The 14,896-nt window shown below is 36.2% G+C and overlaps 1 protein-coding gene across 1 annotated transcript; it reads left to right on the forward strand.

Moving 5' to 3' along the window:
• The first annotated feature begins 12,359 nt into the window (after positions 1–12,359).
• Positions 12,360–14,141, forward strand: LOC133832968 (uncharacterized). Its single transcript, XM_062263237.1, has one exon. The coding sequence runs from the start codon at positions 12,360–12,362 to the stop codon at positions 14,139–14,141; it is 1,782 nt and encodes a 593-aa protein (XP_062119221.1).
• The last annotated feature ends 755 nt before the right edge of the window (positions 14,142–14,896 follow it).

Here is a 14,896-nt window from a genome sequence, read left to right on the forward strand (position 1 = left end):
AATAAAATAAAAACTAATTCAATTGTTCCCATTTGAAGAAAAAAAAATCTTCTCATTTTAGAAAAAAAAATACCAAACAGATATTTACTTACACAAAAATATATAATTTATTAAGAAATTAAAGATACAAATATAAAATAAATAATTTTTTTAGTTGTCCTTACATATAAAAAAAATGTTAACTATTTATATATGTTTCCCACAAAAATTGCCAAAAACGTCCAACCGTTGGAATTGCCATTTTTTTTATTATTCCATATATACTTAATGATTAACGTATATAAGAAAAAACAATGAATAATATATATATATATATATAGGAAAAGGACAAAAATGCTAAAAACGCATAACCTCAATTTATTTTTTTTGGCAATTTTTTACTTTGATTTCCTGTACAAAGTTTATGAGCTTTATACAACAAAATAAAACACACATAGACAATCGTAAATATACAAAAATTATGAACAAAAAACTTTTAGCATCAAACATACATAAAACTTAAACATGCAAATAATTATGCTACCATCCAACTAGCCTATCAAGTATGTCAAAAAATCACATACATGTATATAAATATATAAACTAGCAACCATTAACTCTAAAGCTAGTTTTAGGATCTAATTTATATAAGTTTATATGCATGCTCCCTATAAATATATATTCAGAATAATATACATAGTAGAAAGCATAAAATCATACAAGCATGTGAATATTACAGAGATACGTAAATACAATAACAAAACTACTATAGTACTTATGAGATGCGTAGCGGAACAATAACTACACCCTTTGGATTCTCTAACATTTTGTCCTTGTTGAATGCTAGGTATTGCAAGGAATCCAAACCGCTTTGAAACAAGACCACAGTCTTCCAAGTCTTTTATCTAAAACAACCTAGTGTTTGTGTGGGCAAGTCTCCTAGAGAGAAAACTAAGAAAGAGTGGGCAACAAGGTGTAGAATATTAGTAGTGAATTTTTACATGGTCAAATTCATTTTGCCCAATGCATTATATAACACTAGAATATATAGGCAATTAGCTAGGACATAAAATTGGTTTTAGTTTCCCATTTATTTTTAATTATTTAAATATCAGTCAAAATTAACCAATTATAATTTTGACCTTTATTTAATTCATTTTATTAATATTAATACAAATTTATCAATATTAACAAAATTGTCTCAATTGACTATAATACTCTCTTTTTGAGACTTTGAGATAAAATCCTCAAAGTTTCTTCTATTTCTTTTCTCACAAAATATAAATAAATAATTTAACATTATTTATTTCCATTGAACTAGTCAATATGGTATTTTTATAATTAATAATTAAATTAATTATTCAAGACTACTAGGTTCATTTTGATAAGAGATGACATGGGGACCATGGATCCATGAACTCAAGCTCCAATAAGTTACTGTGATTTTATTTATAACAAATAAACTCACTACCTTATTAATTCATTGTGACTCCACTATAGACTCATAATTGCATTCTTGAATTCATAGAACGCTTTACACCAAATGTAAATACGTTATTCATTGTTATAACCATAACTGACATTCAATCCTCTATAGATGATCTACTAATGAGACGGGTGAAAATTATCGTTTTACCCCTCATTGGTATTTTATCATTAACTCCCAATAAGTTCCTTGTAAATGATTTTCTGTAAACTTAATTACATAAATGAGTACTCTATCATTTAACACTTGAACCAAGCTATAAGGAAATCATTGTTTCACTTCTTAATTAGAATCTATAGATTGCTTATCTATGATAAATACTTCCACTCAATTATACTTATTAATGAGAGTATGATCTTGTGTGAGTATGAGATGATTAAATTTATAGATAATGAATAAAATTATCAATAATATATTAAATTATGGAATCCTTAATGAATGGTTGCTCGTACGATTTACTAAGCATTTTATTAATGCATGTGATCTAGATCAATATTGCTGATGTGGATAGATATCTTAGTAAAGATACTTTATATAATTAGATTATATATGGCTGGACCGATGTGTATTATTGATTTTATAAACATATCGTTTGCCATGAAGATTTAATTCATATCAAAACAATGATCATATATAGATCAGTCTGAATCATAAGTAGTCATGAACTATTATTCATATTTATTGAGTCTTTTGATTCACTCGTTAAGGTCTCTTAGTATAATGAGGCTAGTGATTTTTGTTTTTGAAATTAAATAGTATGAATGGCTGGGAACATGATCTTACAATAATGGAATCCAAGCTTTCCTAACATATAGAATATTGGTTCCCTTAAGCATTAATTCTAGAACTGAATAGTTATTGAACTTAAATTTAAAATATGATTATAAATTAATTGTTCACTAGTGAATTAATGGTACTTAAGGAATACGAGGTAATTTTGACCAGCTCTAATTAGCGAACCAATAAATTGAAGGACATACCTACATGAAGTTATTATATCAATGGGGAACACTAGATAATTTTGTAAACATAATTCTATAATTACAAAGAGTACAATTCCATATTTATAGTGGAGTAGTAATAGAATTAATAAATAAGATTATTTAATTAAATATTTTAATTAATAATCTGGTTTATTAGAGCTTGGTATTATAAGTCTATGGTCTCCAAGTCACATTTGTATTACACTGTGAAGGGAGTGGACATAATTGACAAAATTAAAAGGAGAAAATGATTCAATTGTCATGGAATTAATTTTCCGAGGCTAAGTTGTAATTATGTGATAATTAATTAAATTAACTAATATATTTTATTTGAAAACTAAATATTAGTGTATTAAATATTAATGAACCAATAATGAGAGAGAAAAATATTTATTTATTGTATGATAATAAATTATTTAAATTATAAGATAAAGTTAATTTTGAATTAACTTAGATTTATGTATTTATGAAATATTATATTATTTTATTGCATAGATATTGTAACACACTGGTTACTCCAAGACCGTTACTGTGAACTTTGAACCGTACTTAACTCGCTAATTGAGTCATTTGGTTATAAACGTGCATCTATGTGTTATTAATAGGCTGAGGTGAAGAATCTCGATCAAAAGGAAATGATATATTTTATTTAAAACATAAAAATGTACATGGGTCCATAAAAACGTTTAGAAGGTATTTACAATCCGAAACAGTCATTATAGTGTAAAAATTACAACCCGCCGACCTAAGCAGCAAAATATAGGGTTAACCCCTAGTTCCTCTGAGAAACACCTTGGCTGTGGTGGTCAAGTGGCTGCATATGTACACATTGCCACCTAAGCTCTCCACTCAAGGCTGGGTGAGTTTTTCTTTCTCTTTACCTGCACCACATAGCACCCGTGAGCCAAGGCTCAACAAAAAAACTCATTACTGCATGTATACAAAATCAAATGATGATTATGATAATCATACTGGGCTTGTAGCCCTAAACAGATCAGTGAATATCACTTCAAGATTCTAGTAACCATGCTGGGGTTTGTAGCCCTAATCAGATAATATCAAGATTCTAACAATCATGCTGGGGCCTGTAGCCCTAATCAGATGGTACCGAGATTCTAACAATCATGCTGGGGCATGTAACCCTAATCAGATGAGTGACTGATGAGTAATTCACTGACTTAAACCAGATGAGTGACTATGCAGTCACAAACTTGAATCAGATGAATGACTGATGAGTGAGTCACTAACTTGGGCTCCACACCCTTAGCCATGTGACGATGCAGTCACCTGGACCTTCTGGCAATGACTCTAAGTAACTAGCCATTAGACTAGACAAGTGCTTTTGTGTTCATCGAACTTAAATTCGATCAAGCATTTCACGCATATTAAGATAATTCTTATGTCGATTAAATCTAATCTTTTCGGCTGGCATTAAACACGCTAATATCGTTCTTTACTCATAAGCCAATACCATATGACCAGTGCTCAGTACTACTGCCGAACTTGACTAATAAGTCGCAGCTTCACAATCAATACCAACACCATTGCCGATTCCTGACTCATAGGTTAGTGCCATTAACAGATAAGCAAGATTGCTAAGCATTTAATATGCAATCAATGTCCACATATATAACACTCAACATGCCTCATTAATAACCATGCAGTCACATATTGGGTGCAGTTTTCTTACCTCTGGTTCGAGCGAGAAACAAGTTAAAAGAGCGACCCTTGAGAACGATCAATCCTTTGATTCCTTAGTGGTCACCTAGCCATAACCAAATATAACTCCCATCAATGAAAATAAGCAATAAAAGGTTCTTGACCTAAACCTCCCTCCTGGGACCTTGAATCGTACTGAAACGGTTAGTATATTTGATCTCGAGCCTTAGGAATTGAAATCCCGAGCCAAAAACCCTCAAAAGTGCCAAAAATAGGAACCTGGAAAAATAGGGTAGCGCTGCGCCCCATAGCGCCATAGCGCTACAGACAGATATGATTGGCCCTGGACAGCGTTGTAGCGCCCTCCCTTGGGCGTTGTTGCACTACAGCCCTGGCTTTTCCTCCTTCGACTTCTCCAACTTCCAAGCTTAAAATCCTGATTCCAAAATTCATTCAAACTCCCAAATTAACCCAACTATCCATTCTACAAGTCTTGGGCATCATAACCCAATCAATCATTGCCAAAGCTCCCATCTATTCACACTATCCAAATCAAAGTTTCAGCTGAAAATCAAAAGGAAAACAGAGCAAGAACCAGAGTTTCAATGGTGAAAATCTTACCTCAAGCTCAGTATGGAACCTTCTTCAATGGCGGAACACAACCCTAGACCCTCAAGGCTCACTTCCCTAGCTTGATTCCTCAAATGGAGCTAAAAAATTCAAAGAGAAAAGAAGAAGAAATGATGAACAGGAGAAGAAAGGAAGAGCTCTGTTTTCTTATGCTTTCTACAACTTCTAATGGTTTATATCTATCCTTAGGTCAAAAGACCAAAATACCTCCAAGCTTAAATAAAACCCTTAACAGCCACTAAGGACAAACTCGTCTTTTCTCCTCTAATCCCGTTAATCATAATTTACGCCCTCCAATTCTCGTTATTCCCAATATTCTCAAATGCTAATAAATCATATCTCATTACCCTTTAATTCTCAGTAATGTTCTAATCATCAAATTACCCCGACACTCACCCCGAGCCCCGAAATTAACCCCGTTATGACCAAACCGCTAACTTGCATTGAAAGATCGTCTCATGTCGAATAGCTCGAACAAATCCACATTATAATGTGGCCTCATCAATAATTCACCAACATGCATGAAAATATACAATTATGCCCTCAATGGGACAAATTACAAAAATGCCCTTATAATGAAATGTGGACCTACATGCATGCATTAATCATCATATAATAATATAATTCATATAAACATGCGCATAATCATTTAATAGAATAATAAATCAATTATGGCCCTCCCGGCCTACTAATTCGACCATTAAATCTCATTAGGGAGTTTGGGACATTACAGATATTTTATCTTATCAATTAAATAAATAAATGAGATAAAATTAGGAAACACATGTGTGCAACACATAGTGACTGTCATGTGACACATGTCACAACCTAGTTTGTTTAGTTCAAAGTTTAATTGTTAAGTGTAGAGTTCAAGAACTTTACTTAGCAAGTTAGATAGTAGTATTATAGTAATAATAGTATTATCTTTATGACTGTGGATTTTTGGTTCAGACCGGGATTTATTTGGACACTCATAGTAGTACTTGTAGATTTTCTAAGTTTAACCTATAGTTTAGGAATATTAATTTTAACCTAAGGTTTGATTAATATGACTGATATTGAGGATAATATTTATTAACTATAAGGTTTAGATAAGAACCAATTAGATAATAGCACATGTTATGTATGGGTTTATTAATGATTAAGTATTTTGAGGATTAAATATATTAAGGTTAAAATTTGAATACTCTAAGGTCAGTCAGCAGCTTTGAAAACGTTAAAGGGCTTAGTCAAGGCTGTTTACGCAATTCAAATTAAGCTAAAAATGTGTAATTTCATGTTTAAATATTCAGCGTATGCCGATATATCGCAGCTATAGGGGGCGATATATCGCAGTACGAGGATACGGAAAACACGAAACGATGCACGATTGCCTCGGGCATAATGGTCCAGGCGATATATCGCCTATAGGGGGCGATATATCGCCTCCCTCAGCATATTTTGAAAGTTTTCAAAAATGTTCTCCATTCAAACCTTCAACCTCTTGATAAGTCCAGCACCTTTCTGAGCGAGTCTTCAGCCTCTACTGAACGATAATTCAAATTATTTTTATTCAAGTTAAATGAAGATCTTTTCATTCCTAAACTCTATAAATAGGACCTAGTACCCAGCCATTTATTCATCTATTACTCTAAGTTCAGAGGCTGCAAGTTGCTGGGTTAGTGTGAGAGTGTAAACACTTGGGTTGGGAATTATAAGCTTGATCACTATAAGCTTATCAAACACTTGGGGAAGTAAGGTTTATTCACATTTCGGTTCAGGGTTTAGATTGATCATAGAAGTACTCAAGGTATCCCAAACTCTAGTCCATTTCTGTATTATGTTCTTTAAAGTTCTCATAGTCTTCTACTCAGCCTTCTAACCTTATTCTTTATTTTGGTTAGGAAATCTAAGAACTTGCACATAAGTTTTTGGTAAGTATATTTTGATAGTTTAGTTCCTTCTTCATTTTCATCCATTTTCTTCAATATACTCACCATGTTATAAATGGTTTTTAGGAGTGTTCCAAGGTCCCAACTCTGTCCTCATATCCCGGTATTTTGGGTAAGGAAAATAGGATAGGATTTATGTGTTATATGCTTTTATATGTTATCTTATGATTTTATGTTGTGTAATATGTTATGATAAGTATGATTGTAGACTTGGGCATATGACCTATATGACCAACAATCCCCAAATAGATTATGGGCATATGACTTGCTTAGCTAGCAAGACCCCACTAATCTAATGGGCATATGACTTGTTTAGTTTATGGGACCCCAAGTAATAATGGCCATTATAGTATGTATGTGACATAAGTGTTATAGTATGTATGTGACATAAGTGTTATGGTATGTTTTTATGTTGCATTATGAATTTTTATGTATATGGCTATGTGTTAGATTTTCCTTGCTGGGCATTAGGCTCATTCCTTTTATGTTTATATGTGCAGGAAAATAGCTATAGTGGCTGGAAAGGTTCGTGGATGCTTGGGGAATGTGTATTGAGGAGGAATGGATTCAAAGAGCCGAGAGTTTCGATTATAGGATGTAGTTTTTGTTCTTATGGTTTTTATATGTATTTTTCCGCATTTTATTATGTAATCTTTTTAAATTATCATTATGTCATGTTTTGGTTTTAAAACAATGGGATCCCATATCCTGCTTTGAGTTTATGTAAGTTTGACCTTTGTTTTTTTTTAAGTTTTAATAAAGTTATGATCTTTTCACTTGTAAGTTTTGTTAAAGATTATTTCCTATGTATAGTTTTCGTTAATGGTCCAAAAGTCTAGAGTAGTTGGGTCATTACATTAAGAATTTTAATTATTTATTTGTCTATTAAATAATTATTTAAAAAGATATATTTTGATTTGATTAAAATATTGATTAAATAATTATATCCTAAACCTAATCATTTTTGACCGAGTCTAATTTGTTAGATTATTTTAGGTTTATAAAGAGTCTAATAATGTATCACAAAAGAAGAAAAACAATTGATTTTTCAGTTTTGAGAGAAAACCTAGAAAACTACGATACCCTTTCTTTCAGAGCCTTGCCATCTCCAAAATTTTCTTGATCTCATGTGTTAAGAACATCAAAAGAGCCTATATGTTTTTCTATAATATTTTACGTGCCCACACACTTCCTTGTGTGTTGATGATTTATTTGGAAGATTTTGGTGTGAATCTCAAAGTTGTCTCATTGGATTGGATGGTCGTTATTGTTTTACGAAAAGATAACAATGATTCTTGATAGGTCAGGAGAGGTATGATTCTATCTTTTTTTAATCTTGATTTAATGTATGAGTATGTATGTGATCTTGGCTTTGATATTAGTTATATTTTTAAAGTCATTCTACTGCTGCATACTTTTATTTACACAATCAATACCAACAGATATTCCAATACCAATACTATTGCATTCTGATCATTTTTTTAAACAATTCGTTGATGTAGCATTGATGTGGCACTAATGTGGTATGAATTGAGAGTCCAAGTGAAAAATACATGCATAAATAGCGGTCTAATGATAAATTCTGGGAATATATAATTGCATTCCTAGAGCTAATATTTGTATGTTTAGCACCAATAAACTAAAATTTGACTTGTTTTAGTTGTTCAAATAGACCCTCGTAATGTAGTTATGCATGTGACATGTGTAGCGCACCAATTTTTGTTATTATTATTTGTTTAAGTGATTAGTTATTTTAGTATTAAGTGTTAATTATGTGAATTGATTTTTAATTATTTTATTCATTTAATTAAATTGTAATTGTTGTGTATGAGTTTTGATTGTGTGCATGTGTGTGCATGATTAGTAGTGATAGATTTGTGTGCTTGTGTGTGTGCATGTATACATGGTATGCATGGTGAGCATGCATGAGAAAACCATGAACCTAGACTAAATAGAGACAATGTTAGTAATTTCCCTATTTTTTTTTTAGAAAATTACGAAATGAAAATTATAGAACACTTGTGTTCACACAAGTGTGAAATGGAAGCAAATGTAAGAATAGAGAAAGAGAGAGTGGCATGTGAGGCTTGGAAGAACAAGGAAAAATGGTTTCCTTATTTAATTGTTGTCAACTTTTTTTTCCTTTGTTTGAAAATAAAGAAATGAATATTTGGATATGATTATTAGACTTTATTATTTTCATTGATTGAGTTGGAAAATGTTGTTTCTTTGTGTGAGTTGACCAAACCATTAGAGTGGTGTGAGTGTGTGTACTCGACCAAGCAAGAGGAAGAGAAAGACTTCTCTTTCCTTATTTAGACTCTTCTCATTCATGTTATGGAGATATTGGGTAATTAATCACTACGTGATTTTGAGGTGATTTTCATGGTTGTCTTCTTGATATTTTGAGTAAGTGGAGGTTGAGAAATTAAGGTGGTGAGTTGGTTATTGGTGGCCGAGTATGGAAGAGGGAGAGAGGAGAGTAGGGTTCGACCAACTAAAGGGGAAAGTTTCATTTTTGTGAGTCAATGGCTTGATTCTTGGGGAGATGGAATTAATGGAAGGATTGAGGCCTTACTTTTGGGCAATTGCCTCAAGGGTTTAACTAGGTTAAGAAGGGAAACAAGTGAGCTTTTGGCTCATTTGTGTGGTGCCTGCAGAGACCTAGAGAGAGAGAGAGAGAGAGAGAGAAGATGAAGGGAATTTCGAACCCTAGGGTAATGTAATGTAGTGCTCTTTTTCTTTCTTTTTCATATATTCTATTCATCTTGAGTTCTAAGCGAGAGAATGTTTTCTTTGGATTTTTCATTGAACCTAGGTCTTGAGGTACAAAAGGGTTGATCAAATCTTGTGTATCTTTGATCACTACAAATGAGGTAATGGGATTTCCTAGTTTTTTTCTATTTTGATGTTGAGTAGCCTTCCTTAGAAGATTTCAAGGCTATTGTCTTTTCTTTTACAACAGTAGGTTTATCTTTCTGAGGCATTTGTTGATTGAGTTCAAATGTTTGAAGTGACCCCATCAATTCCTCTACTTTCAAGGTATCCAAAATTTTCACCTCTTCAATGGCAGTGATCTTAGCTTGGAACCTGTCAGGCAAGACTCTAACAATTTTTCTGACTATTTGAGCATTAGTTAATTTTTCACCAAGAGAAAAAATTTAATTAGCAATATCATAAAGTTTTCCATAAAATTTAGACAATGTTTCAGAGTCATTCATCCTAAGCTCTTCAAATCTAGTTGTTAGCATAACAAGTCTACATCTTTTTACGTCGGTAGTACCTTCAAATTGGATTCGAAGAATATCCCAAGCTTCTTTAGCCGTTTCACAAGAAGATATTAGTTTAATATGACATTCTCCAACACCATTAAAAATGGCATGAAGTGCCTTATTATTGTAACTTGACAATTTATCATCTTTAGTTGTCCAAGTTAATTCAGATTTTAATGTGGTCACACCAGTTTTCTCATCAGTGTCAATCGGTGCTCTCCATCCTGATAGGGTCGACCTCCAAGCCTTCTCATCAATTGTTTTGATAAAGGCTCTCATTCTGATCTTCTAGTAAGGATAATTTGCATCATTCAACAATGGGTCATGTGATATCAATCCTCCTTCTACAAAGAAATACATTGTAGAAAATACACAAAAATGTATAAACACAAGATCTCATTAAGAGTTTAGTAACATGACTCTGATACCAATTGAAATTCTGTTTTTCTTAATTAATTACCAAGTAAATATCAGCTTATTTTAATTGCGAAATGTAATAAGCAAATGAGATGAACACACAATCTGATTAATCAAAATTGAATGGTGATGTATGAGACTTGAACAGGTTAATCACAAGAATATAAAAATCAACACATGAGTTTTTACTTGGTTCGGTTACCCTAGTCCATGGAGTCACGCTGAGAGAAAAGCAAATACAAAAGCAACGACTTATACAAAATTAGACTCCCTCTATATTGTTGTCGCACTCTTTTGTATTCCAATACCAATCTTGTTTATGCAATAATTAGTTTTCACTCAAACTCCTTTCGATGATGATTGATTGCTTTATTTCTTATGAAGAAAGACTTGTTTGGCTCTTCTCCCGAAGACCTTGATGCTTTCTTCCTCCTGAAGAAAGACTTCAATCAGCTCTTCTCCTAAAGACTATATAAGAATCACAATGGAAATAATACCTTGAATCCAAAAGACTAAAGGGTATCAACAAACATTGCAACATGCACTCAAATACATGACTAAGTATTTCCATTATTAATCTCACAAAATACAAACTGCACTCTTCAATAAGAATTACACACAATAGCCAGTGAAAAGAATAATTTTTCTTGGCTGCAAAAGCTTCTATTTGAAGCAAGCAGAAGTCCACATTGTGCAATTTACAAAATTAGAGAAGAGAATATCCCTGAATAGAAAGTCTGTCAGATCTATTAGATTCCCAAATTGTCTAACTAGTTAGACAATCAGATAACTTAGCATGTACCTGGACAAACTTAAGAAAAGAAGACAACCCACCAACCTTTGTTTCGAAAATCACAAAGGATTTTATCATAATTAATATGAGAAACAATCAGAATAATATACATAACTAATTCATATAAGGTGGTATGAAAAGACATTTGTGAAATCACACAATTTAAGGAAATAATCAAAGATGTTTTTATTGGGCCCAAAATGTTCGGCCCGAAAACACTTGCCTCATTTATCAAATATTCAAAACGGAGCGTTTTGACAAAGAGAGGTTCCAAAGGCAGAAGCTGTGCGTCAGAGGCAATCCGCGCCTCTGACCCCTGAGTGAGACATTTTAAAATTCGGTATTTCTGGAGGGAAATTCAGTTATTCTCTTTCCCCCTTTCCAGGGTTCGCTTGAACCAACTAACTGCTTTGTATTTTTCATCCTACAACTAATGAGATTTTGAGAGGAAAAAAGGATCGAACTTTGAACTGACTTAAGCATCGGAGTGTCTTTCTTGCAGGTGATCCCAACGAGTCAAAGGCAGATTTCATCACCGGAGTAGAAGCAAGTTTTCATTCATCGTTGGGTTTTTACTTCCAGATATAGAAAGACAAATTGTTGCCCCAACAATTGGCGTCGTCTGTGGGAACGATAAACATATCGGCCTTAGCCACGTCGTCGCACCAAGAAATCAAGATCCACTACGAACCTTGAAATCATGCCACCAAAAGGCAACGGAGTTTCGAGTCCAGTCGCACAAAGCGTCCCTCCGACGGACATGAGCGACCAGATCGAAATAATGTGTCGTCTATTGGAGGCGAGCCAGCAGCGGTCCGACGAAGCAATAAAGACATTAACCGAAGCCCAAGCTAGGCTCGAAGCCGAGATTGCTGAGCTGCGCAGGTCCGCTGACACGACTCGCAACACCCAAGCCCACGAGAATCTTGATTCTAACAAATCTGACGTTCTAGTCGACCGTGTAATTCCCCACATCAAAACATAAACCCAGGTAACGGGCGATCCCAAGGCATCCCGCCATCCTCCGGGACCGAAGAGCGACAAGCCCCAACCTCTGACACGCATGGGCGGGCAGAAGCAGAACCCACGGGACCTGCCCAGCCAGCAGCCGAAGTCCGGCCTCAACGCACCACACTTCAAGTCGCACACGATTCTCCCTCTGAAGGTCGCGTTCCCTCGATCCGTTTCTTGGATAGCTAGAAAGAAGACATGATGAGGGAAATGTTGCAGAAGTTCTCAAATGGGCGATCCGCCTACGCCACTAAACATTTGGATCTAGTATCAAGAACCACTGAGAAATCACCTTTCTCGGAATGGATTCAGAATGAACCAAAGCCTCGGGACTTCGTCATCCCTTCCCTGCCTGCGTTCAATGGAAAGGGAGACCCTCTAAACCACCTATTTCAATTTCAACAGAAGATGGCATTAGAAGCTAATAACGAAGCCATACAATGCAAAGTCTTTTCCACGACTTTCTCCGGGCCAGCTCTGTTATGGTTCCGACAATTAAAGCCCGGGTCACTCAACAGTTTTAGTGATCTCCGACGATCCTTCTTACAGCAGTACAGCGCGAACCGAGAGGCGCCTAGAACAATGGCCAATCTCTATCAGACTGAACAGGGGGAGAATGAACATCCGAAAGCATACTTACAGCGTTTCATTGACCTCGTGCATCAAATCCACGACGTCGACCCACTCACCGCAGCAAATCACTTCGTCAAAAGCCTGCAGGTGGGATCACTCTTGCATGAGAATCTCACCATGACACCACCATACGACATGGCAGACGTGCAGACCCGAGCCGAGGGCGTCTTCAGGGTATTAGAATTTCGAGAGCGCGCACAGAAGAAGACTGCACTCATCTCTGCTTCGCCAACAAATAATCCTCCCCCACCTGCCAGGGATGACAAGAGGAAACGGAACCAAACAGATCATACGAAGGAAGGAAAAAGGCCAAGACAAGATCGACAGCCATCACGATACCCATCCTTCGAATACACCGTCCCACAAGAAGTCATTTATGAAGAAAATAAAGACAGACCTATTTGGCGAGAGCCCTACAAAATAACCACTCCATCTGGAAGAAGGGATAAAAGCAGATACTATCTCTTCCACAAAGATCACGGTCATACGATCGCTGAATGCCACAATTTGAACAATCAGATCCAGGCCCTCATGAGGAGCGGGAGGCTTACCCAATACATCAAAGAAACAAGCAGACCAGGCGCCTCGCAGCAGAACCCAACTTCTGTCCCCGCTCCGCAGGCGTCAGACCCCGTGCACACAGCCTCTGACAGCACCCCGGAGCCTCTTAAGCAAGTCCCTATGATCCACGGGATCGTAGAACCCACTGATAATCAAGAGCATGCCACTAAAATCCATAAAAGGATGGAAGAACGAGTGAAGCGATACAAATCATTAGGCCACGTGGTCAATCTCGTCACTTCAGAAGACAGAAGCTACCCAGCCTCTGCTATCACCTTCACCGAAGATGACCTGAAGGGCGTCCACCTACCCCATGATGATCCACTCGTCATTTCCCTACAAGTTGACCATTGCCAGCTAGGCAGAGTTCTGATCGACGGGGGCAGTGGGGTCGACATCCTCTTCTGGGAAGCCTTCCAGAAGATGGGGCTGGAGGAGAATCAGATCCGATCCTCCACCATGCCCATTTTAGGATTCAATAGCCAAAGAGTCTATCCAAAGGGCATCGTTCGGCTAACTGTGGTAGCTGCAGAACGTGCCCTGCCAGTAAACTTTCTCATTATAGACTCCACCACAAGCTACAACGCCATCATGGGGAGAAATTGGATCCACCGGATGCAGGGGGTAGTCTCAACTCTACATCAGGTGATGCGGTGTCAATCACTCAACGGGCGATACACCGTCGACATCAAAGGCTGCCAGAAGCAGGCCAAAAAGTGCTTCCTTACCTTAAAGGAAATAAATAGCTCTGGCTCTGCTTCCCATGACAACTCTCCTGAAAAATAGCAATTACAGCAGGACCTACCAGCGTGCCTAAAAGGAATCAATCTAGAAGAAGACCAAGAAAAACCCCAAGTTACACTAGATACCTTAGTACAAGTGGGTCTTGACGACGCTGATCCCTCTAAAACGGTCCTGATAAGTACCAAGCTCTCTGGAGATGAGAGGCAGACCCTCATACGATTTCTCAAGGCCAGAATGAGAAATTTTGCCTGGACTCCACATGACATGCCCGGAATAGACCCTTCTGTCATGAGTCACAGCTTGAATATCTCCAACAACTTCCCACCCGTCAAGCAGAAGCAGAGGAGGTTCGCTCCAGAGGTGAATCAAGTCATACAAGAGGAGGTCCAATGGCTCCTGAGCACAGGGGCAATCGAAGAATGCTTATACCCCAGTTGGCTTGCCAACCCCGTCGTGGTGCCAAAGAAGAATGGGAAAAAAGAGAGTGTGCATAGACTACACAAATTTAAACAAAGTGTGTCCCAAGGATAGCTACCCTCTACCAAAGATCGATCAGATGATGGACGCCATGGCAAGATATGAAAGGATGAGCTTCCTTGACGCTAACTCCGGATACAATCAGATCCCCATGAAATCAGAGGATCGAATTCATACGGCTTTCATAACAGAGGGTGATTTATATTGCTACAAAGTTATGCCCTTTGGACTAAAGAATGCAGGCGCAACGTACCAGAGGCTGATGCACAAGCTGTTTTCCCCATTACTCGGGAGAAATATGGAGGTTTATATTGACGGTA

The sequence above is a fragment of the Humulus lupulus genome, chromosome 4 (assembly GCF_963169125.1).
Source record: "Humulus lupulus chromosome 4, drHumLupu1.1, whole genome shotgun sequence".
Classification (NCBI taxonomy): domain Eukaryota; kingdom Viridiplantae; phylum Streptophyta; class Magnoliopsida; order Rosales; family Cannabaceae; genus Humulus; species Humulus lupulus.

What these genes read in the sequence shown, in the direction of transcription:
- LOC133832968 (XM_062263237.1), top strand. Translation starts at nt 12,360, where the DNA reads ATGATGAGGGAAATGTTGCAGAAGTTCTCAAATGGGCGATCCGCCTAC.